This window comes from Lissotriton helveticus, chromosome 6, assembly GCF_964261635.1.
Source record: "Lissotriton helveticus chromosome 6, aLisHel1.1, whole genome shotgun sequence".
Taxonomy (NCBI): Eukaryota; Metazoa; Chordata; class Amphibia; order Caudata; family Salamandridae; genus Lissotriton; species Lissotriton helveticus.
In genome coordinates, this window is record NC_136067.1 from 998,384,657 (window position 1) to 998,411,669 (window position 27,013).

General features: G+C 45.7%; 1 protein-coding gene across 1 annotated transcript in view; it reads right to left on the bottom strand.

Annotated features, from left to right (window-relative positions):
• Positions 1 to 27,013, bottom strand: part of ZDHHC14 (zDHHC palmitoyltransferase 14) — a 718,799-nt gene that overhangs the window by 133,800 nt on the left and 557,986 nt on the right. The window contains exon 3 of the mRNA XM_078648637.1: positions 13,550 to 13,708. Coding sequence (XP_078504763.1) covers positions 13,550 to 13,708 — 159 coding nt within the window. The remainder of the gene's footprint in view (positions 1 to 13,549; positions 13,709 to 27,013) is intronic.

The following is a 27,013-nucleotide window of genomic DNA, read 5'->3' on the forward strand; positions in this document are numbered from 1 at the left end:
CATGAGTGTGCGAAATCTTTTAACTATACATCCTAACGTCTGTCTTTGCGCATAATCTTAAGAATCTTCAGCTTTCAGTGCGTGTGTTAGAACCATCAGCAATATAAAAAGAAACCTTTAAAACAGTAGAAAGAGTCATCCTAAGTGAGTACATTCGAAACTTCGACATTGGTCCATAGCCATCCCCAACCCCCCACGCCGCTTCAAAGTAGGATCCACATTGGAACTTCATTGCGTCTGCCAGGTCAACTGCAGTAACCACCTCCCCGCCCTCTAGTCGTCCTCCCCCTCAGAGTCTAGGTCCTCTTCTTCTGGTAGTGGTTCACAGATGTCCCCTCTATAAGTGTTCCATGCTGTCCACACCTTATTCCATTTGCGGGGGCAAGCCCTCATAACGTAGACTGCTCTTTCGGTAATCATCAGCTTGTCCATGTTGTTACCCCACCTAGAAGCTGTAGGCAAATCTGGTGCTCCCCATTTTTGCGCAATGTCTCGCTTAGCCACCATCATGGCCAAGGTAGCCCATGTCAATCCATGCCTGTTCAGGTCATTAGGGTCCCAAATATTTAACAAGCATTTCCGAGGTTCTGGTAAAATTGAAACCCTAAGCGTTTGCGAGATGGTACGCATAACCTGCCTCCAGAATTCTTGTATATGTGTGCATTCCCAAATTGTATGATATAGTGTCCCCTCCTCCCCACACCCCCGGAGACGGAAGGGATGTGGCGCCCGATGTATTCTGTGAAGTAGGGTCCTAGTGTAATAAACACGGTGTAAGATTTTCAGTTGCACCACTCTGAATTTTGCTGAGATGCCGACCTCTTTCGGGGAGGCCAGCGCCTCATTCCACTCCGATTCAGTAACTTCACCTATTTCCCCCACCCAGCCATCTTTCAGCTTTTCTGTTGGGTCTCCCAGGTTGTTGATCAATTTTTTATATGTGAGGGAAGTAGCGCTCTGTGGCATGAAGTCAGTTAAGAGTCTGTCCTCTAGTGGCGAGGATTCTGGTACATCTGTTCCCGCCGGTATCGCTTGAAGTAGTGCGTGTCTTATCTGCACATACCTAAATATCTCGGTCGGGCTCAGGCTATATTGTTGTTGTAGGTGCGGAAACTCAATCACCGTGCCCTTGTCCCATAGGTCCCCGATTGTGGAGATTCCTATACAGTCCCACTGCGTGAATCCCTTACGGGAACGTAGGGACCCCAGTGCTTTTATGTCCCATAGTGGTGTCTGTTTGGTGAGTTTTCCTTGCCAGCCTAGTCGTTTTTGTGCAACGTGCCACAGGGTCGCAGTGTGGTGCGTCGGGCCCAGTAGTCTCCGTACCTGCGGCTTGTTATATAGTACTGCAAGCATGCATTCCGACCCCAGTTGTGACCAGTCAGCTTTGTACGCTGGGTCGGTCCTTGGAGCATGTATCCATTGGTTTATCGTTTTAAGATGTGCTGCCCAGTAATATAGCTGTATGTTAGGCAGAGCTATGCCTCCTTCATACCAGCTTCTTGTCAACTTGTCGTAAGCTATACGCGCCGGGCCATTGCTCCAGAGCAGGTTTGAGACTAGTGCCGCGATTTGCTTGAAGTATTTCGGTTCCACCAGATATGGGGTATTCTCCAACACATAGAGGAACCTGGGGAGTGCCATCATTTTATAGAGTGCTGCGCGCCCTAGGAGGGTCAGCGGCAAGGCGGCCCAATGCTTGACATCCACCCGCAGGCGTTCCATGGGTGGCTTTAAGTTCTTTTCGAAAAAGTCTGCTGCGCTGTTCGCAATAACAATGCCTAGGTATTTAAAGGAGTCTCGTGTTAACTTCAGGGGGCAGTTCTCTTCCAGTACCGGGTCCGGACCGTGTAATGTGTATACCACAGATTTGGACCAGTTCAGGGTGTACCCTGACGCTTTACCTTGTGTGTTACATAGATCCAGTAGCGCTGGGATTCCGCTTTCAGGCTCTACCATATATATCAGCATGTCATCTGCATAAAGGGATAGTCTATCTTCCCATCCATCTTCCCATGTGATCCCCTTTATCAATGGTGTAGTTCTGATTAGGATTGCCAGTGGTCCTATCACCAGAGCGAAGAGCAAGGGCGATAGCGGGCATCCCTGCCTAGTCCCTCTACCCAGTGGGAACGTCTGCGAGATGTGGCCATTCGCTACTACTTGCGCCACCGGCTGAGTGTAAAGTAATCTCACCCAGGCTATAAATTTCGGGCCAAAGTCCATACGTCTTAACACCGCAAACAGATATTCCCATTCCACCAGATCAAAAGCCATTTTGGCATCAAGGGAGAGAATAGCTGCCTTTTCTGGGATAAGGTGCGCTCGTGCCAGCACCCCATGGATTCGCCTGAGATTCAGAGCCGTACTTCTGTGAGGCATAAAGCCTGACTGGTCAGGGTGTATCAGTGACTGTAGGTGATGTATTAAACGGGTGGCCAGCAGTTTCGCTAGTACCTTAGCCTCCACATTAATCAGGGAAATGGGGCGGTACGGGGAGCATTGGGACAGGGGTTTGCCCGGCTTTGGAATAGCCACAATCGTGGCTGTGCGCTGGTCCAAAGGCAGTATTGCCTTGTCCCGGCATTCCATATACATTTTCCGCAGGGGTTTACTCAGTGTTTCTGCCCGCGATTTGTACCACTCTAACGGTATGCCATTGGGGCCTAGCGCTTTTCCTGAGTGCAGTGCCTGAATCGCAAGTTGAATTTCGTCTTCTGTCGGGTCTAGTTCTAATTCCTGTATTGCCTCTGGAGCGAGTTTGGGGATGTCAATGTTTTCAAGTGCGAGTGTTGCCTCTTGAGCAGTAACCTCTCGCTCAGGGGTGTATATGTCTTGAAAGTGACGTGCCAAGGTGCATACGATGTCTTCCGGGTGTGTCTGCAATTGACCGTCGTGTGAGTATAGTCGCTGTATACCTTTATTACCTCCCCCTCTCTTGTCTAGCCAAGCTAGCATTTTTCCAGCTTTGTCTCCAACATCGTATACCCTGTTGGCTGTATCTGTGATATGGCCCTGGACTGTCACCGTGAGATGGGCTCGATGTTGTTGCTGCCGTAATTGTAGTTCGTGTGTTGTTTCCGGTGAGGGGTCTGCCATATGGGCGACGTTCGCGGCGTGGAGTGCCAGTTCTAGCTCCGTGAGGTCCCTCCTGCATTCCCTTTTATGCCCCGTTATTGCTGCCATTGCTCCCCCCCTCAGGACCGTTTTGTATGCCTCCCAGAGTACCGAGGGAGAGGACACCGACCCCGTGTTTTCTTCAAAATAGCGTGTGGTCACTAACTGAAGTTCCTTCCTGATTTTCGGGATGGTGAGGTAGTTCGGGTATATTGGATAAATTCTCGTACGTCTCTTTTCTTTCGTGGTGAGTGACAGAGACACCGGTGAGTGATCAGAGATCCCTCTGGGCAGGATGTCAATTTTGTCTAACTTTCCCACTCCCGCCCCTAGAAACAGAAAGTAATCAATGCGGGTTAAGCTATTATGTACGGCGGAGTAGTATGTGTATTGTGCCTCCGTGGGGTGCAAGTGACGCCACACGTCCATAATGCCCAGTGCCTCTAGGAATCCTGGGAGAGTCGGAGTCCCTCTATGGCGTTCTCTAGTGGGAAATGTGTCTAGTGTGGGATCCATTATTGCATTGAGGTCACCCCCTATGATCGTGTCACCATCTGGGAGGTCTAAAAGGAAGCTGCCTAGTGCAGGTAATGCCACAGAGTGGAGTGCCGGGGGGATGTAAACCGAAACTACGTTGAGGGGCTTCCCCTCCCACTGCCCATGTAGTGCCGCGAAACGACCCTGGTCGTCCGTTTTGCGGTGTATTACCATGAAGGGTGACTTTTTTTTCATTAGTATCCCCACCCCTCGGGAGCCAGACGTGAAGTCTGCATGCGTCGCCATGACATAACCACGTCTGTCAAGTGCCTTACATGCTGGTCCCGTGAGGTGCGTCTCCTGAAGTAGGATAAGGTCAGGGCCTTGGCGTTTGATTGCCTGTAGTACCAACCCCCGCTTTATTTTATCTCCCAACCCTCTGACGTTCCAAGTAAGTAGTCGCAGGGGGGGCACCTCAAGGGTCGTACGTGCACCCTCAGTGGGTGTAGTGTGTAATCGTTGGGCCATTGGATCGCCAGTGTAGTGCTCTGTGTATCATAGTAACGGTCTTAATGTACATGGATTGTGCAATGTTGAGGTGTAGAAGTAGCATGCTGTCCAGTCCATTCATGCATCGTACGGTGTGGAGGGCGACCTCCACTACTAACGGCCCTTGTGAGGACTGACTGTAGTTCCAGCGCTTCGGTACGGCGTGAGGGAATTGCTTAGCGCCCTGTGCGTTCGTGTACCCTGTGGTGTGAGTGATGACTGCTAACAATAACAATAACTGTGTAACTCCCCTTCCAGCCCCCCTCCCTGCTCCCCTGCGCCACGGACAAACCCCCGCCCGCTTCCCCAACTGTGCAGAGTGCTTTAACCCATCCCAAACTATTTTACTTGCTCGTGGGGGTTGGTGAGTCCCCTACAGGCACCGGCTCTGCCCACCTTACTTCGCTTCACCAGGTCCAGTTCCATCGCTCACATCCGGTCCCTCCCTCCCATGGTCCAACTTCAGCTATGGCCCGGTTGACCAGAGTCAATTGGGTTCTGTTCCACGTCGGATTCTGATCCCACTGAGTTCTCACGCTGTGTCGATTGGTCGGTCTGCTTGCCTGCTTGGTCTCCGTTACGCTGGTTCGGCCGATCCCTGTGCGACCGGCGAGGTTGGCCTATCTGTCTCCAGCCGCCAAGCCAGTCCTGTGCCACCTCCGGCTTGTCGAAGAACCATGTTTTCCCGTTGGCTACAATCCGCAATTTGGCAGGGAACAACATTGAATATGGCAGTTCTCTGTCTCGCAACGCCTTTTTCACCTCGGTAAATGATTTCCGGCGTCTGGCTACTTCCGCCGTGTAATCTGGAAAGAATGCCAAGGTCGAGTTTTGGAGTTTAATGGGCGGCGAGACTCTTGCCGCTTGCAAAATCGCATCCCTGTCCCTAAAATTGAACAGTCTAGCCAGCACAGGCCTGGGCGCCGCTCCTGGTTTGGGTTCGCCTCCGGGCACCCTGTGCGCCCTTTCCACGGAGAAGAAGTGCGATAGTCCTTTAGGCTGGAGTTTATTTTTGATGAGATCTTCTACGTAGAGGTCCATCGCCCGTTTCCCTTCTGTCTCTGGAAGGCCAAGGATGCGTACATTATTTCTTCGGGAACGCCCTTCTTGGTCGTCCAGCTTGTCCTGCAGCTGTCGAGTGACCTTTTCCATACGCTCCATAGCTATTTGCAGTTCCGAAGTGTCCTCAACAAGAGATTTTGTAACCACCTCCACCTGTGACACTCTTTCCGTCATTTTTTGAAAATCGGCTCGCAGCAGAGTAACTTCGGAGGAAATAGAGCCCACTGTTGTTCGCACTTCGGAGAGGGTTTTCATGATGTCTTCTAGCGTGACTTTCTTGGTACCGTCTGCTTCCTGATTTGCACCTGTGGAGTTTCGGCAATTCATTTGCGACTGCCCCTGTTGACCATATGCAAATTTATCTAATTTGGCTTGTGTCGATCCGCTCCTTGATCCCCTGCCCGCCATGATTCGTGGCTTTCGGATAACTGTCCCAGTTCCAGCAATCGCCTTGTCCACTATTCCACTGGTGGCCCTTCCCGCTCTTCGTGTTTCAGGGGGGAGTAGGTCGTCGTGCACCCAGCTGTCACGAGGAACCTCCGCTCCGGATATCTCTGCACCTCGTTCACAGGGGGCTCCTTGCACTCTTAATCCGGTACTCGTCGTGGATAGCGACCTACTGCGTCTCTCCCCATACACCGCCGTCCCTCCACCGGCCGTGCAGAGCATCTATGGCAAGTGTCCTCGTGAGTTATGCCCGCCAATAGCCTTTATGGTTTTCCTGGGTGCTTGCTGTCTATGGTGCTACTATTTGTAGATATTTGCGGCGTCGCGCCGTGTCAGGGCTTCAAGCGCGCCCTGGCAGTGTCTACCTGTCTGCCGCACCCCACTCCAGTACGCTCCGCATGCAAAAGTCCGGGCTCGATCCGGCTTCTGCTGGCGGTGTCAGGCACAGCGGTCCCTCAAGGTTCCGTGGCAGACGCCGGCTCCGTGGGGTATCTTCTGTCCGGGGCGCTTCTCACTACGCCGCCGCCCGGCCCGGACCAGCACCACCCCTGTGACCTTCACTGTCTCTGCTGGTCTCTCAGAATCCTCCTCGCCGCCTCCGCTCTTGATGGGACCCCGGGGGGACTCGCAGGCAGCCCCGATGTCTAGCTTCACGTGTGGCCGTATATGTCCCCGCCGGGGGTGAGGGGGCCCTTTCGTGTCAGGCACTGCAGTACTACCTTTTCCTTAATTGCCCCGAGGAGATCTTGCCTCCCCCGGGGAGGGCCCACAGTCTTGCAGGGCGTCGCTCTCCGCCCGGTCGCAGGCACGGCTTCTCAGTCGCCGAGACCTTCCGGCTCTATCTTCAGGCTGTCGTGGGTTATTCTGCCGGCCCGTGCACCGGTGGCAGCCCAGGAGCCCCCCCAGTCGTACGTGGCGCCGGGTCGTTCCCAATGTTACCTCAGTCGGGGGGGGCGGGCTAGGCCCAGCGATGTCGGGGCAAAACGATGCTGTTCTCGGCCTCGGATGAGCGCCGGGGCAGGACCGGACGATGCCGCTCTTTCACCAGACCCTGTTTCCGCTCCTTCGGGTGGGGAATTACACGGATGAGTATGTCGGATTTGCTAAAGGCCGAGTTGCCTCAGGGAGCTCCCGCTTCACACAGCCGCCATTCTCGGCTGCTAGCCACGCCCCCTTAACTAAAGTTTTTAATAAAATTACTCAAACTGGCGCACCCCCCTCTTGGAAGAAGACCGTAATCGTCCCTATTTCTAAAGGTCATCGCCGAAAAATTACAGGCCTATATCTTTGATAAACTCCACTGCAAAATTAATGGGTCAGCTGCTTTTAAATAGACTCGAGGAATGGGCACTGGAGAAGAACATTATAATTCCGTGCCAATATGGCTCTAAGAAAGGAAAAGGAACGGTGGACCAGTGTCTGAACTTGAATCTCATTATAGTAAAATATACGGCAGCTAACAACGGCCACTTATACCTTGCCTTGGATCTGTCAGCAGCCTTTGACTGCGTGGCACACCCAAGGCTGTGGCAGATCATGGAGGCAATGGTGGTTGATATGCAGATTATTCACGTAATTCAGGATTTGTATAGTGGGGCTTCAGCATCCATACGCTTTGGTAAGAATGGAGAGTGTACTAGACATTTTAAAATTACTAGAGGTGTAAGGCAGGGCTGCGTTCTCACCCCCTTTCTATTTTCGTTGTACACTAAATGCTGTTAAATCCGCTTTAGTGGGTATTACGCCGGATGTTGCTTATATTAATTCCTTGCAGGTATTGTTACTTCTCTATGCGGATGACACGGTGATTCTAGCTCGCACTGGTAATGCACTGCATCGGCTTGTAACAGAGTAAACTAAATTCATGAATGGTCTGGATATGAAAATCAACTACTCCAAGTCCTTTGTTTTAGTGGCAGGTGCAAAGCAGAGGAAACAGCCTTATATCCATACTGAAGGGGGCAAGCTGGGAGTTTTAGATTCTTTTAACTATTTAGGGATAATGTTTGAGGAACTAAGTAACTGAAAATGTATGATCTCTGACAGAGGTTCACAGATGGAAAAGAACATCGGGGCTCTTTTTATATTTGTAAAAAAGATTGGATCAAAACCCATTGCCATTGAAGTATTAAAGAAAATCTATGAGGCCAAAAGTGTATCTGCAGCCACGTATGGAGCAGCGGTGTGGGGCATTGTGGACTGCCCTAAACTTCAAAGCATTGAAGAAACTTTTTTGAAAAAGATAGGGGCCCATTAGGATGGCGGGCGGATTGCCCCCGCTAGGCTGGCAGTAGCCACCGCCAGCCTGGCGGGGGCAATGTGCCCGCCATCCGCACCTGAATTCCCCCCCGCCATATTAGGATGGCGGGGGAGACCGTGGCGGACGGAAAGACTGTCCGCCGCTTTTCCGCCCGGTCGCAAGGCGAGCGGGGCGGAAAACATTTAATATGGTGGCGGTGTCTATTAGACACTGCCAGCCATATTATGATGGGCTCAAACAAATGCCTTTCCGTGGCGGCAATGCCGGTCTTCACTTCAGGGGCCATCTGCGGGCCCCCATGGTGAAGGGGGGGTGGGGGTGCACATGGGGGTACCTGTTGTACCTCCCTGCATTTGCATACACAATGCGGCAGGCACCGCGCGGTGCCTGCCGCTAAGTGTATGCAAATGCATACATGCATTTTTAGCATTGTGGCTGGCGGTGCTGAGAGCACCGACCGCCACAATGTTAAAAATGCATGATGCGCCCACCACTGTGGCGGGCGCATCCTAATATGCTGTGCGGGACCGCCGCTCAGCTCACGGGCGGTCCCGTTTTCCACAAGGGTGGCGGGCGGGCAAAGTCCACCCGCCATCCTAAAGGGGGCCTTAGTTTCCTTGCCACAATCATGTTCTAATTTTAATTGCCATTTAGAACTGGGAGTCCCTTACATCCTAATGTGGCATTCGGTTTGGCGAAAGGAACTCTCTCGTTAACTAGAGGTATAATTAATGATGTCTTGAAGTTAGATGGTGTGAGAAAGATCAGCTGGCTAAACTATGTGGAAACTGTACTTAAGGCAGCTGGGTTACATCATCTCTTTTGTAGATCCATGGTCATGTAGGTCTATCTCGAAAAAATATCTGAAAAATCATCTACTGTCTAGATTACATACAAGGAGCCAGAATTCTAACCTTAGATTAACAACAGTTAGAGCATTCCTCGCTAGCCCAAATATCATGTCAATGGATGTGAATGCAAGCTATTTATTAGGCCTGGGCGCTAAATTCCGTCCCGTTTGCGGAATTTGCGGAATTTGGGTAATTTCGCGTTCCGCGGAGAACGCAAAATTGCCCAAAATTCTGTGTTCCGCGACTTCGCAAAATTTTTTGCTTGTTCGCGTTCTCAATATTTCCCCCGAAGCACGTACACAGCGATTGCGAACAGTAAAAAAGCATCGCGAACAAGCAATTCCACGTGTTCGCAGAGATTTTTTACTGTTTCGCGGAGATTTGCGTAACGCGATTATGCAAATTCCGTCCACCCCTACTATTTATCACTTGTTACCAACTTGCAACACAGATACATATTGGTGAGATTTCGGTTAAACTATATTTCCCTGATGTTGGGTCTTCCTGCTAAAACCTAGGTAATCTCTAAACTGCCTCTTTGCACATGTGATGATCAATCTCTTCAGAATGATTTACATTTTTTATTTTTCTGTAAATTGTATCGGGAACACTGAAAAAGGTTCATTGTCCCTCTAATGCGTAAGCTGAATTTTAGTCAGTGTTGTGTGGCCCTTTTTTATCTACATTTATTACCTGATACTTTTACACGTTTTTCATTGGCTCTTTTTTTCTGTCTGCTTTAAAGAAGAGAAGAGCAACTTCCCAATCTGCCATCTAACCTATGGATTAAAGATATGAACAGTGTAACTAATTGTGTGCATATATGAGTTTTCATTTTTTAATGTGTATTATGTGTAAAACTTGTAATCTTAGCTTGTTGTATTAGTGTAAATGTTTTAGAATACTTTTTATGCCATCACTTTGGTTGGCGAAATAAAGTTATCTTTGATTGATTGTGTATTGTAATCCTTGGACACAACTAACAATGTTAGCATTTTCTGTTAAGACAGATGCATCAAAGTGTGTTTCTATAAACCACTGCAAAAATACAAAAAGAGTAACACCTAAATATGCTACTCAATTATAAAAAATATATATTAACAGTGCAAGGGATGTAATTTTTACAGCCACATGTAAATATGATTAGTATTGCACAATACCAATAATAACTGGAAACAAACATATGGTAGGGTAGCCTCTAACATGTTATAAGTACTATGATAAATTTCATGATGACTGTAAAATATTCTTGTTTTGTTCAGATTTTGAACGTAGTAACTAAATGTAACTAATGTCTGCTATGTTTTCTGCCATTATGTATTGTGAACTTCTGTCCTCATGAAGGCTTTGGACCCTATTTTCGACTGTACTGTAGGCCAAAACATGTTGACTTTTTTGTTTAGTAGACACCAGCGGCTTAATTCTATCACTGCAGTACATGACCTGCAATGCCAAGCTGGTTTTAGCATACATTCTGTAAAGTATTTTAAATATTCTACAAAACTCTTATTCTTACAACAAAAATTAAATTTGCCTCAGTCATGCTTCATATTTTGCTATTCCCTTTTTTGTGGCTTTGCCACAGATGCTCCTGACTGAGTGCCTTTCCTCCCTATGCTTATCTTAGACCACCCCTAGGACATTTATGTTTTTAATGAGATGAGTTGTATCCTTCTACTCCTGGCGTCAGGTAGCTATTTTCTTTTTTTTCAAACATCAATTATGTTTTAGCACTCCACAGAGGTTGGTTTCCTGCTCCTTTTTAGGTTTCGCCTCGCCGAAAGGCTGCGCAGCAGACTTTTCGCGCAAGGCGAAAGCTTATGTCTAGAGATGTGTACTCATGTCTCGCCCCTCTGTTCCATTGGCTAGCTCCATAAATGGAGGCTAGCCATTGGAACAGAGATCTGTCTGTCATGGCCGGAGCAGATTCGTGGGCGTTCCGGTCATTTTTACTCATCCCGCCCCCTTGCGATCGTCATGCGGCGGTGGGCGGTGTTTATTATTTTTTTTACAGCTTTGTTTTCCACCATTTCGGAAGTGTCCTTTGCAGGGGTGGGTTGCGCGATGTCCCGCTCTCCGTTCCCGCCCCCCCTCCCGCTGTCCGTGTGCCCGTTCCTGCCCCCCCCGCTGTCCGTGTGCCCGCCCCCGCCCTCCCTCCCGCTGATACCTTGACCCGCCAAGTTCGCTTCCTAGCTCCGAGGATGAGGTTCCTCGGCGTCCGCTGCTTTGGCTTTCTCTCCTGTTTCCCTTTGGTCGTCATCCTCTCAGTGTCCGTTCCCGCCTCCCTCCCGCTGTCCGTGTGCCCGTTCCTGCCCCCCCTCCCGCTGTCCGTGTGCCCGTCCCCGCCCCCCCTCCCGCTGATACCTTGACCCGCCAAGTTCGCTTCCTAGCTCAGAGGATGAGGTTCCTCGGTGTCCGCTGCTTTGGCTTTCTCTCCTGTTTCCCTTTGGTCGTCATCCTCTCAGTGTCCGTTCCCGCCCCCCTCCCGCTGTCCGTGTGCCCGTTCCTGCCCCCCCTCCCGCTGTCCGTGTGCCCGTCCCCGCCCCCCCTCCCGCTGATACCTTGACCCGCCAAGTTCGCTTCCTAGCTCCGAGGATGAGGTTCCTCGGCGTCCGCTGCTTTGGCTTTCTCTCCTGTTTCCCTTTGGTCGTCATCCTCTCAGAGGCTCGGGTAACGTGTGAGTACGTCATTTTATTGGGGTTGGTATTTCCTATATGAAATTTTGTTCTAATGCGTGTGAATATTCTCTCTGCGCTTGCGACCAGAAGTGCACAAAACCAGCAAATGTGAGCTGATTGAATAGGATTACAAGACCAATCAGTGAGCTAGCGTCCATCTAGGACGTGTAATATTACTTTTTCATGGTGTAGTATGTAATGGCGAATATATGGCCCTAAGTCACAATAGGAGACACATGATTTGATGTTTTTTTATTTCGACCCCGCCCCCCTCCACACTTTACTGGGATCTGACGCTGGCTAAAGTCAGGTTTGTTTAATGACACAAAGTTTCCACCCTGATGGCGATTTTCGTTGAAAAAGGTACATAAAGTGGGGTATGAATTTAAAAATCCCCATATGCAAAGTACTAACATTGACTGACGATACTACACGTCAGCCAGGGCTTTAAAATGGATGTAAAGTTGGGTGGGTCTCCAAATATAACATGTATTTGTGTAAAGTGCTCGTTCACCCAGATGGGTATCTTGACGCTGAAAGGTCAGCAGATAACAAGTGGCCGTGTGGGCGGTCAGAGACTCCCGGGGCTCGCTATCTGTAGGACGGGGTGTTCGAGGGTGTGGGCGGGGGCTCTCCGTGCCCTGCTCGCCAGGAGGAGAGTGGGGGAACAGCTGTACGCTCATAGGGCCGAGTAGAAAAGCTTAATGGCTTTGTTGGTGTTAGATTTCTCACAGATGAGGTCTGTGAATATGGAACAGTTAGAGGATTACTGTAGGCACAGATGGAGCATACAGTCAGTGTTGTATTCCGTTTTGGTCAGACTAAATGTCTGCCTTCTGTGACACAACTTTGTCCACGACACTCGCCTTTGGGCTAAGGTACCTGGTGTTGACCTTAAGAGCAGAAACGGAAAATCCTGCCATGCTGTTGCCATTTGCGAGAGATTAAGCTAATGGCAATGTAAATGACAATGCCATTTTATTTATCTGTTTTCAAAACCAACACATAAATACAAATTTTGTCATTTACAATGCCAATAGCTCAAACTTTTCCAAAGGCGAAACCATTGCATTGTAAATGCTTGTTCTCTCTTTCTCCCTTGATGAATCATGCTTTTATGCTCTTTCCCCCTTTCTCCCACCTCATCCTCTCTTTTTTTCTTTCTATCCCCATGTCATCTTTTTTGTCCCTCAGAGACATTGAGCACTGCTGTGGCTTGGTGTTACAGTCTTTCTCCATTGCCCGGTTTCTCTCTTCCCTCCCCTGCCTGTCACTGCCTCCACACCGCCCTTCACCCTCCTGCCATCCAATGCTCATCCTAATTCTGTTTGCTACTGAAGGATGCTTTTAAAAGTGTACAAGCACTGAGAAAGCCAATAACGGCAGCGATGTTTCATAGAAGTGTATTTTTTATATTTCCGTGATAGTAGCGGTGTGACGTATCGTGGTAGACGGCATGGAAGTATAAAAAAATACCATTCCAAAATGGTCAAAGACTGCCACCATATTGCGTTTACACGCAAAGCAAAGGCTATTTCGAAAGTATAGAACTTCCTGGTAGTGGAAAGACAGAGGAGTGTGGATTGTAAGTGGGACTTAAAAGAAATTTGTTTTCAAACTAACCAAGGTTTAGGGAAGAGATGAGAGAGAGAATGTGTATGTGTGTGCTTTTGTCTGTATGGGTGAAAAAATCCAGGTTGAAATCCGACAAAAACATCACCATACCCGACTGAAAGCACTTGTACCCAACTATTACTACAGAATATATTTTTAGGGGGATTTAACCCCCCCCCCGCCAAATCCCCCTGCCGCCCCCCCCCAAGCTGCGCCCCTGCCTGTAGATTGTACCTGCCCATGGTTATGCAGGTACCAGAGATGACGCTGTTTGGATGCAGGACTTTGAGGGTTAAATGTCAATGAAGAGAATTGCAAAGACATTTTTAAAAGTCACAAATATTTAAAGTTTTCAATTGTCCGTATAACCAGCTACTGATCTTAATGTTAGGATACATAATTTGCTATTGTTAATTTTATAAGCCATGCCGTGAATGGATTTTGTAAATAATTATTTTCCACTCTAGAAAAAAAATCAAGTTTCTTCTACTCACCAACGCAGTTATCACAAAGACTGCAATGAGAGGCCCGGGGAGGCCGGAAGATTTTGCAGGTGAAACAGTACTTGAGTTTCACCGTCTGCCCATTGATCACTACTTCTTTCGTTCTTGGAGGTGGTCTGTATGCCCCTGTACTGGTCCCATTGGCAACATCTGCAAAAACAAAGCAAAAAAACATTAAATAACAATAACGTCATTTAAAATGATTCTTCAGTATTTCTCGTGCCGACCGCTGTACGATACAGTTTAAACAGAGTGCGTATTTTTTACCAAACATTTTGGAGTTTAAGCATGCTTGTGCCTCTGCCCCCCAGTACTATTTTAGCCTAGTCTGTTGTCTATGTCTGTTTTTGGTGCCTCAGTGACCATTTTGCTGTTGTGAATAGGTCTCTCCTCCTTCCGTGACAGAACTGAGCTTTGGTATTGTTCACTTCTGCTCCCGCCTTCACAAATTCAAGCACTAGAGGACCCCACACCTTTGCTTTCTCCATGGCAGTGACACACTTCCATCGCTCCTCTGGCTCCAACCCTACCCATCTTATCATCTTGCCCTCCACTGTTTAACTGCAGGTGCTCTCTTCACCTTTCAGTGCGTTACTTTTTGCCAAAAGGAGTGCCATGGAGATCTATAATGTAGTACTGATTTTCTTTTTGCAGGAACAGGTAATCAAACTCAGTAAGCAGGTTTCTGCTCTGAGCAGATTTACCTGCTCAGTGACTTTTTCCAGCCTATTGACCATGACTACCCCATGCTCTGCAATCAATGGGCAGCTCCACAGGATATGACAAAACAGCACGTTTTCTCAGCTTTGCAGCACAGACACTGCTGTTGGAAGGATGCTATCTTTGCCTGGCCTGCTAGGGTTTATGAAAGTTCTGTGAAGTATGCCGAATTGCAGCATACTTCACACACTTCCAGCTCTCTCACAAAATTCCAGCACCATTTTTCCCTCTGACCATCCAAATTACTGTTAGTCTCTCTTAATGGAGGGGTCTCATATAATATCTCCACAAGTCACCCCACTGCCCCCATAATCAAGACTTGTTATACCACCATGCCCTTTGTGGTTCCCTGCTTTCCCTTCCTATCAACTGTTTCAGGGGTTCTGTTGTTCTATCATAGTTAAGGAACTGGCATGCTGCCAACGTTCGCTTTATACCAGGTCTGGGAATTCTCACATTACTCCTGCATAGAAATATACCAAAGTACCTAACCCCGTCTTCTTGTCTAGCTGTAGACAGCTATTTTAAGCAACCCGGGCAGCCCCCATCTCATCCCAGTGTCTAGATCACCCTCTTGCATAGCTGCCAACGCCATCCTTGTGTTGTGGGATTTAGGCATGATGTACCATCTCAATACCCAATGTATCTGAGCCGCCCCACCACAAACATCATAATCTGGGGCCACCTGGCTGGCCTCAGATATATGTAGGTGAAGTTTGTCCAGCACTACCCTTTGTCTCCCATTATTCCATACGAGGTACAGTAGCATGTAACCTCTCTCACTGAACAGTCGTGTCAGCATCATTAAAGACAAGTTCACAAAAAAGTACAGTAGGCATGACAAAATAGTACATTTGGCCAAGGCTATGTGGCCCATTATCATTAAAACAAGAGATCCTGCAATAACACATGGTTCTGCTCTATATATCTGAACACTCAGGTATTTAAAAGTTAAAGTCCCCATTTTCCTTGACTTGGAATCACCACCATTCAACCTCCTGAGTCAATAGGATGTATTGGGCTTATACGCAGCTTGTACCAATTCCCTTTTAATCCCGACACATTTCCAAATTCATCTAAAGTTGGTTCCAACCCTGTAATCGCATTGTTCATCAATACCAGCAGGTCTCCCGTGTGCATTAATATTGCGTGTGGTACCCTCTTGTACTAGTATGCCTCTATCCATGTCACTGGCTCATATGACATTGGTGAACACCCCCACTGCTAAGGCAAAGATTGGGGGAGAAAGGTATTGGGTATTCCATGACTTGTGCGAACCCTTACTGTCAGGCTTGTCTTAAACAATAAGTCCCAGTAGGTTATGGCTCCAACAAGCCCCATTAACTTTTGCACCGCATTTAGGTATTTCCACTTAAAAGTTGCAAAGACCTTAAGTCAACTGACACCACCACCTTATAACTGACAACTGTCCTGATAGGTGTGACTCTCACAGTCAGCCTGATCAGTCCTGCTAGGAGCGTCCCCATTTATTTCCCTACTTATGTGTCTTAGTCATGTATTCCCTAGATCTCTCAGCCTCTTTTTTTTGTTTGAATATGTTTATTGCATTTTTGTTTTATCAGTTCTTACATCACAGTACAGTATTACAAATCGGAGAAATGATAATCGATTAGTAATGCTTGATTATAAACAACAGAGCAATAGCTACAACAGTCAATCACGTACAGTATATAGTGTGGCCGTGTAGGCCAGCATATGATCAGGGTAGCAAAGTAGCATGTCAATCTCTCGAATAATCGGCATATTAACAGTAGGTAGGAGGTAACATGGGTGGTAGTAGTGCAAACGTTACGTCTCGGCATCCATTCAGATTATTATTCAGTTCGGAACATAGGATGCATAGTAATAATAGCCCAAGGTAGGGTGGGCTCGTCCGGTATGCAATAGACATTCAAAACTTTAGTACTAAACAGGTAAACATAAGGAACAATCTGAAAAGGTAGGTGGTAGAACCAGAAATTGGGTAGGTGCTTATTATTGTGTGTGTATGTCTACGTGAAGTGTGCAGGCCAGGCGAGCGGACGCGGGCACGCGCACCGCTCCAGTGGCAGCGGGGAGTGGAATATACTGTCCATCATGTGCCCAGCGGGGTGGGGGGGAGAGGGGGGGGAGGAGGGCAAGGCGGGGGGAGGCAGGGAGGGCAGGGGGAAATCGAGCTGGGTGGGAGAAAGGAAAAGGGGAAAAGACAGCTACGGGGACACGCAGGGGCAGGTAGCAGGTAGCAGGTTCTAAACAATGCCACTACGTAAGCACTCTTGATGAAAGGCCGCTAGGAGGCCATCCCAGTCTTGCGCTATGGGATACTTGCGGAGCCCCGCAGTTTCTTCTCTGCGTAGCGCTGTGCTTTCCGCACGTGCTAGATCTCTCAGCCTCTTGATGGTGTGTGCAAAGTATCACCTCAGATTGAGAGCCTCTTCCTACGTCCCTTTCCTGTCCCCCATTTCTAGATTTTTCATTTTTTCTGGAGAGCATCGATCTCCTTGTATATGTCTTTGCAAGCACAGTGGGAGCTTCTAATACAATATCCCGTTATAACCACAATGAAAATGTCCCACTCAACCAAATCCTTGGCTGCAGAGCGATTGCTCTGTGTAAAATATTTTTGCATTTCATCTGCTATAGCTTCCCTAAATACCGGATCCTCGTGGGTTATCACCAACCTCAAATGGTGATGATTGAGGGCCTGATTTAAATAACGGTGGACAGCCCTTGGATCAGCCAGGTCATAGGAGTAAATGAGTCCATTTCCCTGTGGAAGGACCACCCGCCAGATTTATAAATGACCGCTAGGCAGGCGGCTATTTAAAAAAGCATTGCCAGGAACTGCCGTGATGGCTGTTCCTGCCAAAGCATTTTTCTCTGCTACCAGGCTGCATCATCAGGACGCAGACCTGTAGGACAGAGTATTTTATTTTTCTTTCTGAAAATAAAAAATAGAATACTCTCCTTGCCGTGTGAGTCTTCTCCAATGGAAGGGGGAGCATTATAATGATTTAATTGTTCCTTACGCCAGGTTTCACTTGGTGGTAAAAAACATAAAAAATGACTACATGTCCGCCCATCTAAAGTGGGAGGGCAGACATGTATTTTGAACAAAGAGGGGAACAAGGAGGGCTGTTTAACAGGGTTCAGCGTACAGTAAATCAAAAGAGAGTACGCAATTCCACAGTAGGAAAAAAGGATGAACCAGAGTGGGTGGAGGCACAAAGGAGGGGAATACTCCTTGTCGGAACTGGAGTCCTCACAAACCCAGCAAGCTAGTTGTCATGCTTCATCATATGGACTCGTTCCTCGTCGGGTCGGCGGTGCAATACCCGACGGGCACCCATAAAGGGGCTCTTTAGCGGAGATCCGGCTTTCCGGCTTCAGCGCAGGGGTAGATGACCGGCGTTCATCCTATTTAGGACAGGGCACCCTAAAAGGAGGTGCCATCTGCTGGAAAGACCATTGAAGGAAGCGCTTCCATCTAGTTGGGTTCCACTAGATTTGGGGGGACTACGTGCTCGCACACTAGATTAGTGGAAAGTAGGAACTTTTCCTCCAGACCACATTGTGTAGATAGCTCTTGGTCCTGATGAAATGCACTGTATCACTCTGAACACACTGCATGAAACCTGTCGACCATTAAAGTAGAGTAGAGCATTGCTCCCCTGGACCTTTGAGCCAGAGAGCAGCCTCTCTTTTGTTTTTTAACAAGGTGGGTTACTACTCTATTAAACTTACTTTGTGGACTATCCAACCTTTTTTAAACGACCCACTCACATCTACACCCCCCCCTAGGGCCCTCACACCCACGGCACTATACGGCAGGAACAGAAGATCTCTGCTAAAGAGCCCCTTTATGGGTGCCCGTCGGGTATTGCACCGCCGACCCAACGAGGAGCGAGTCCATTTGATGCTAGCTTGCTGGGTGTGTGAGGACTCTAGTTTCGAGAAGGAGTATCCCCCTCCTTTGTGCCTCCACACATGCTGGTTCATCCTTTTTCCCTACTGGGGAACTGCGTACTCTCTTTTGAATTAGGGCAGACATGTAACCATTTCTCAGACGATATTTACTCCCCAAGGCCGTTGGATGAGATTAATCACAGAGGAGAAAGAGTAGTCTCCATCATGTTTAACCCTAAGGTCCACCCGCACATAAATGAGGCGAGCGTACCACTAAATTGGCGCAGACGGAACTCCGTTGTGATGGAGCACACTCTACGCCAGTATATAGATCAGTTCCTGAGTTCCTTCAATTCACAAAACTTGAGATCAGATGTACCACTACACTGATCACAAAATCTAGTTGCAATTTCTAACAAGTATTTTTGTGACGAATGTGGAATTTTGCGAACCAACCTATGTATATATACATTTTAGAATGGTTGTACCTCGGCACTCTAGCAGTTAACAAATACAACTGTAGTATAGTGATTGAGTTCACAAACAAATGGCCTATTCAAATTATCCCACATCAATGATTGCTTCTTGAGTATATTAGCTCGTAACTAAAGAAAGCATGAAAGTTGTGTCTATTATCTAAAGAGAAGAGAACATCGAAGAATTATATTCACTGTATGATTTAATATCATTCAATCCAAAAGTTTCAGCAAAAGAACCGTATGTAATTCCAAACACAGTACAGAGACTGTATATCATTTCAAACACAGTCCTTATAGTTTCCAATTCAATACATAGTTAGAGCGTATGATATTACATTTAAAAGTGTGTTGTTTTGAGCATTATAAGCAGATATATGAGTCAAAATGAAGGTCCTAATCCTAGGTCCATTCAAGTAGTGGCAGTTGAGATGTAGCCGAAGACAGTCGACACGTGTTTCATTCTCATGACAGTGATGGCCGCCGGTCTCCTGTACTCCTCTGGGGCTATTTGCTAAAGCCACCACTGTAATTTAGACAGAATCTATGACATCGTGCCTTCAGATACCCATTTAATGTTATTGACAATTATTCTTATTTTTGAGTGGCACGCTATATTTATTAAAATTCATTTACCTATCATCACTAATTCATCATTTATAGTGCAGTTTACAGTGTTGGTGGTAAAAAGAGAAAAAGAGTTCTGCATAATCGCAAACTACATATGAACTTTTAGAGAATTTATTGGCCCCATATACATATGTACAGTTTTTTGACAGACATCTACTTACTCTTGAAAGATAATGAATGATTTCAGGTCAAGTTCACCATTTGTTTTTTATACCGAACCCTTTGACTTTTTTTTCAGTGCCACAAGTAGAACAAGAACTGGCAAAGCCAATTGATCTGGCATTGGCCGCCAGTCTTTTGACAATTCTTGTTTTGCTTTGTCATACTTTATTGTTCAGTGAGCGCCCAGGCCCTCAATAATCTAAACAAACAATTGCTAAAGGCAAATATATTTTGGTCTCAAGCGCACATTAGCATAGTACTCCCTGGACCTGAAGGGAACTATTTTGTGTAGGGATGTGCTCTGTGCGAAAGGGAAGCATGCTGCAATTCTTATTAAAGTCAGCCAGTGGTTGAAGTGGGCTGATGCTTTGTCCCTTAATCCATGCTTAAGTGGGTTGAAGAAAAATGAGAATGACACAACCACAGACAAATGAATGACATGTGACTGAGACACCCCAATACTTAATTATGTTACACAATTCAATAAAATCAAAAGGTCTTGGCAAACGCAGACCTTCAAAAATCCAATTGTTATGGCAGTCTCTTGCCTTTAAGAAGAAAGAAAGAAAGAAACAGGAAAGATACAATGAAAGGCAAGAAAGAAAGAATGAAACAAGAAAGAAAGATGGCAAGAAGAAAGAATGAAAGAAAAAAGAAAGAAGGTAAGAAAGAAAGAAATTCTAGAAGGAAAGATAGAAAAAAGTAGGAAAGAGAACAAGAAAGAATGAAGGAAAAGAAAAAGAAAAGGATAAATAAAAGAAAGAAAAATGAAAGAATGAAAGAGAAGGAAAACAGGAAGAAGGAAGGCAAGAGGGAAAGAAAGCAGGAAAGAAAGAAATGAAGAAAAGAAAGATAGAAGGTAAAAAAAGAAAGAAAGGAAAGAAACAACAAAGGAAAGAAAGGCAGAAGGAAGTAAAGAAAAAAGAAGGAAGGAAAGAAGAAGGGAAAACGTGTTACAAGTGCTGCAAATTAAACACAAAAAAGGACAGCTTCTAACTGGGCAAAGTTTATTAAAGAACAATTGTATGCGCTTATGAATTCACATTGTAATATTAAATCTTGTGGCTTGTGTACTGCATGCATAGTTAAAAAAAGAGGATAACTTACTATAGAACAGTTTCAAATGGATAGAATTAGATAAACAAAGGGCGCTCCAAAATTAATTTACAACTGCATTGTCAGGAGACAGGAACTGATAAAGCTGGATTGTGCTCTGTGCTAGAAGGCCTCCTGCTATTGCATCAGGCATCCCTAAAGTAAATATAAACAAAAAACAAAAACACTGGCACTGGAGGGACTTCCTTTTCTGTGGAAGTGCTCTTCGTGCAAGAGCAAAATGCAGTTACTCAGAGTGAAGTTAACCAGTGGCTTAAGAAGGATGACACACTGCACCATGCTGGAATGTCTGAAAAAATATAGAAAGACATAATATCGAGGTACAAGAATATCAGAGCATTAATATCGATGTCAACAATATCGACATCCTATCTACAACAAGGAAAGTACAAAAATATCGAAAAAAAATATCGATGTCAAAAATATCGTTTAAAAAATATATCTTTTTTTAAATTAAAAAAATATGTAAAATAAATTAAATAATCCTTTAAAATATAATAAATGTAGTTAAAAATAGTTTATAATATTTACAATTAAGAAGTAATATACATATTTTAATAAATACTTAATTAAACACATACATATATTATATAATATATACTTACTTAATAATCAATTCTAATAATTATTTTAATACATTTTAAATAATGAAAACTATTATAAATTACAAATGCATCTATACACATAAAATAATAACATACATAAAAATTAAATAATTATGCAAAACAAATTAAAAAAATAAAACATTTTTTTATATTTTTAAAATTAATTATATACTACATTAGCTAAAACTATACAAAATATATTAAATAACAGAAGGAATAAAATACTATTATAACCCCCCAAAAAACAACAGTAAGTAAAATGTTGGATAGCGTAGAGGTAAAAATTACTATTCCCACTCCAAAGAGTGCAACAGTAGGGAAAGTCTTGGATAGCGTAGGGGTACAAATTACTATTCCCACTCCAAAGAGTGCAACAGTAGGGAAAGTGGTGGATAGGTTAGGGATAAAAATTACTATTCCAACTCCAAATAGTGCCACAGTAGGGAAAGGGTTGGATAGCGTAGAGGTAAAAATGACTATTTCCACTCCAGAGAGTGCAACAGTAGGGAAAGTATTGGATAGCGTAGGGGTAAAAATTACTATTCCCACTCCAGAGAGTGCAACAGTAGGGAAAGTGTTGGATAGCGTAGGGGTAGAAATTACTATTCCCACTACAGGGAGGGCAACAGTAGGGAAAGTGTTGGATAGCGTAGGGGTAAAAATTACTATTCCTACTCCAGAGAGTGCAACAGTAGTGAAAGTGTTGGATAGCGTAGGGGTAAAAATTACAATTCCCACTCCAGAGAGTGAAACAGTAGGGAAAGTGTTGGACAGCGTAGGGGTAAAAATTACTATTCCCACTCCGGAGAGTGCAACAGTAGGGAAAGTGTTGGATAGCGTAGGGGTATAAATTACTATTCCTACTCCAGAGAGTGCAACAGTAGGGAAAGTGTTGTATAGCGTAGGGGTAAAAATTACTATTCCAACTCCAGAGAGTGCAACAGTAGGGAAAGTGTTGGATAGTGTAGGGGTAAAATTTACTATTCCCAATCCAGAGAGTGCAACAGTAGGGAAAGTGTTGGATACCGTAGTAGTTAAAAATACCATACTTATAAATACATTCATATTTTAAAATATTAAAAAACATAATTATTAAATAAATCTAAACTATTTACAAATACCAATACATAATTATTAACCACTTGGATGCTAAGGCTATTTTAGGACTTTAATGCAATTTCCATTGAAATCAATGTAAACTCCATGACGAGCTGGGCTCGTCATGAGCGTCAAAGGGGTTAAAAACATTATTACCAATGAATAATTAGACATTTGTCGCCTATCAAATCCCTTCAAGCAGAAGAAACAAAGCATTGGTATAGTAGTCTCAGAGGAGAGCGCTCATTTTCACCTGACCCCAATCGCAATGTACATTCCAAATGTGCCTGCAGCCATATTGAAATATGCCCTGAGTAACACAAAACCACTAACAAGGTGCAGAAGGCACCAAATGGGGTATAAATGGCCATCTGTTGGAACATTTCCCAGTGCTGGTGCACACTAGAGTATGAAAAGTAGTGTAGCCCAAGGTAGGCACTTGGTCACCCCCTCTAGTTTCTTCCTTGCTTCCCTCACACGTCCAGGCTCGGTGCAGTCTTCTGTTTCTGGGGCTCATGGAAACTGAATGCAATTACTGGCTACACTAACTATTGTGCAACGAGAAACAGACCACACCCATGTGTCATACAACACTTGGATTGTCAATGCCCATACTGAGCTAGTCTAGCATCTAGATCACTAGTTATACAGTCTGTGGTCAGCAATAGGCAAAATGGCGCTCTAAGGGCTATCACACGTATGTTAAGGCAGGTTTTCTGGCACGGTGCATAAGGTAAGGAAAAACTACCAGATCCCCACGTGTGTGGCCAGCAGACCACTTATGCTATATATACAAATCCTCTGCACACGTTCAAAAGTAAATACATCAAGTTACATAAAATATCACAATGTTTTCAGATGTCTTTAATGCAAGATCTTTAAGCCTTCTTAGCCAACACGTGTTTTGTCGCTGTTACAGGGGATTACCCAGTGACTTCTTCAGGGCTGAGGTCAGTTTCAAGTAGTCTCTTAATCAAGTATTAAGTAGAACTCTTCGGATCTCCAGGCCGTGGCGTGTTCGCTTTGCAAATCAGACTGCTGATTTGCACGGCAAACACGCCACAGCCTGGAGATCCGAAGGGTTCTACCTAATACTGCCTGATGGGGCAGCTCTTCTAAAAGAAACTCCCTTACATTTGGAAGCATATTTAGCTTTCCGGACACAAAACTAATTTGTCTACTTTTCCATGAGCAGAACTTATAGGAACCCCTTCCGGGTTGGAATTATAACCAGAATTAAAAGACTACTTGAAACTGACCTCAGCCCTGAAGAAGTTGCGGGGTAATCCCCTGTAACATCAGCAAAACACGTGTTTACTTTTGAATGTGTGCAGAGGATTTGTATATATAGCATCTTGATCATGCTGAACTCTATTCTTAAGAAACAACTTGACAGCACATGCCTGAGTGGAACATCCTGAATCGAGTTTCTTGGACCTGGAATACTTGGCGTGGTTTTCCCGTAACCTTTTGCCTTCAGATCTCCTGATTTTGCTGACTTCGTTTTTGCTGGCCTTAGGACTCTGCACACTTTACCACTGCTAACCAGTGCTAAAGTGCTTGTGTTGTCAGCTTAAAACATGTTAGTTACGCTCATACCCAATTGGCATCTTTAGTTTACTTGTAAGTCCATAGTAAAGGGGCACTACCTGTACCCGGGGCTTTTAATTTAAATGCTACTCGTAATGGAAATTACTAACTTATGGTGAAGTCGGAATTTTAATTACAATTCTGAAAATGCCTCTTTTGGAATGTTGGAATTTTCTTGCCTTAGCCATTTGGTGCCTGATACCTTTCTCTGGGTCACATGACTGGGTGTAGTTGACAGTTGGACTTTGTGTACTCCTCCTAGACAGTCACACACAATGGGGAGCTTAGGTGTGACTGGATGGGCCATTATTGGTAGGATGGTAGGGCGGAGTTGGCCCTAGCCCCACTTACACTGGATTTGGTGGTGTCCCGTCTCCACACAAGGGGCTGCATACCCCCATTGTTAGTCTGGACCCAGAGCCAGGAAGGAAGGGTACATGTGCACTTCAAAGGCAGGCCTCTGAAGCTTCTCCCCACTTCAGAGTCACAACTGGGCCTACATACTGGACCTCGGACACCACCACTTCAGTATTCATCTGGACCTGTGGATACCCTGCCAGGAAGAAGGACTGCAGTGCTGCTGAAAGGACTGCCACTCTGCTGGACTGCTGCTCTGAAGGTCTGCTGCCCTGCTGTGCTGACATGCTGCCTGCTGCCCTCTTGCCTGGGTGAGAAAACTGGACCTGCATCTCTTGAACTCAGAAATCAGTTACTCCAAGGACTTTTTTGGCTGACCTCCTGATCTGAAGCTTCAGGGACATAGGCTTCCAATAACCTTGCACCTTCACCTGGACTCTGCCATCTATGAGTCTACCCTGCCAAGTGGCACCAACCCAGTCCTGGACCCTTGAAGTTGGGCTTATTGTACTCTGCCAGCCCACTGGCGGTACCAAAGCATCTCCTCTGCTGCACAGCTCTACCCCTAGCAGGACCAACCCATCTCCACTGCTGCATGGATTGCAACCGCCACAGCACCTTTGGAACTGTTGCTGCACAATGCATCCTCAGTGCAGGCCCTCGCATCCTTCTTCGACGGTAGCCGTGACACCAACGGACCCTGCATTGCAGCTCGTTGGAGTCAAGGTGCCGCCCTCACTGCACGCTGCATCCTCAACGTCGGACTTTGCATCACAAGCCCCATTGGCGAGATCCTTGATGATGATGCAGGCCCTCACATTGCAGCTTCACCGCATCTCAGAATCAGCTCATCACTTCAGCTGTGCGACACATCTTCGAAGCGGATCCTAGCAATGCTCCATCACGGTCGGCCTGAGCTGTTGACTTTTCACCGTTCCAGCGCGACCAGATACCCACAGTTGGCGCTTTGTGCTTTTTGCTGCTATTTTCACAAAAATCTTTAAAATTGTATATCTCCAGTTATAATGATTGACTTTTTTTCATTTTGGTCTTGTTTTATTTGTTAATCTGTTGACCGTGGCGTAAATTTCGCCAGAGTATGGGCGATTAAATCAGTGAGCGGGGTTCGAACGCCCCCCCGGCTGTCCTCCGCACACGCCCAACGTCATGTGGGACGGCCGGGGGCCATCTGCAGCACCGAACGGGTTAAAGTACAATTTTTGTAACTTGGTATTCGATCATTTTTATGTGGTGGTTTCCCTTTATTACTGTTTACTTCAATACATTGCCTATAAGTTAAGATGGAGTGCTCTGTGCCAGGCTACCAGAGGGTTGAGAACAGGTGTATTTATTGGGATTGCTTGTGCCTCACCATGACAAGGACTGTGGTTGCTACTTGACCAGGGTTCCCACCCCATTCAACCAACAACCCAATTTCTCACAGGGCTGCAGTGGACCTGATGAGGAGCTGTCAGTAAACCATTTGCCTACCTTTGCTTCATCTTCTTATGTAAAAGATCACAGAACTCCCTCACTTACAGACTGTGGTCATGTACGTTGGTGGCACCTCCAGGTGTGACCATGATGGTTGCAGCATGCATTGAAAAGTTGACTTTACAACCTACAAGTACACTTAACAAAGTGGAATTTATGTGACAGTGAAAACTGCCACCGAACCTCCCTCACCTTCCCGCTTCCATCACTTTCCGAGTAAGACCAGGAAAGAAAGTTAAATTCATTAAACTGAATATAAAATATCCACTCCAAAACAGGAGACCTAGGTTTGCATCCCAGTCAATGCATATATTTCTTGTTGGGAGGGATATTTTTTTCGTAACTGTATAACAAATTAAGAAAAGAACTAGAGCTCAAAGATTGACAACTTCAGCAAATGGTCCGGTGAAACATTTTAAAGAAAAGCAATTACCAAATTCAGATAAAGGATGACTAGACGGTGCAAAAGCAATCAAAATAGTTACAGTAATTGTTCTTTCTGCTGAAACTCTAAGCAATTTAACTGTACTATATTTAGCGCATCATGCTTTTAGGACAAATGTATTTGAGATGTCTATTTGAAACATAATGTACCCTGAATAATGTATGTACTTAGGACATATGCTCCTGGACACACTCTTTTCTCTTTCTAACTCTCTTTTTCTGTAATTGTTTTTCAGCACCTTGAGAAGAGGTAAAGGTGTTGACATGCGCAGTGGGGTTTTGCTATCCCCCCACCATCTTGCATACAGGATTCAAATGCTAGCATAAGAAGGGGGCATCTTGAGAATGCCTAAATGTGTTAATGTGTGCAAAGCTTTTTTGCTTTGCCCCCAACTGCTTTTATTTGCTGTTGAAATGCTTGAGTAAGGAACTTAGCATTTTGAGAACAGAGACATGAGAAACGTATTTTGGGTCTTGTACAAAAGTTTGGATCAACAATGCAATGCAGCTGGTTTACTGTTTTGGTGTATCCAGGAGAGGGACTAAGAAATAAAGGGCCACATGTATGCACATTTTTTAAGGTCGCAAACGGCCCGATTCGCATTTGCGAACAGAAAAAAGGCTTTCTGAATGTACCACACCCTATTTTGCAATTTAGTAATTTTTACCGAATCGCAAAATGGGTTAACAATTCACTGTTAGGAAGGGACATGTTTAGAGCGTCCCTGCCTAATACTGAATCGCATCGGTATGTAGGAATTTTTTGTGACCGAAATGCGGTTGCAAAACATTTGCATTTTACCTCATACTTCAAGTTGGTTGTAACCCATTCGCAAATGGGAAGGGATCTCAAAGGG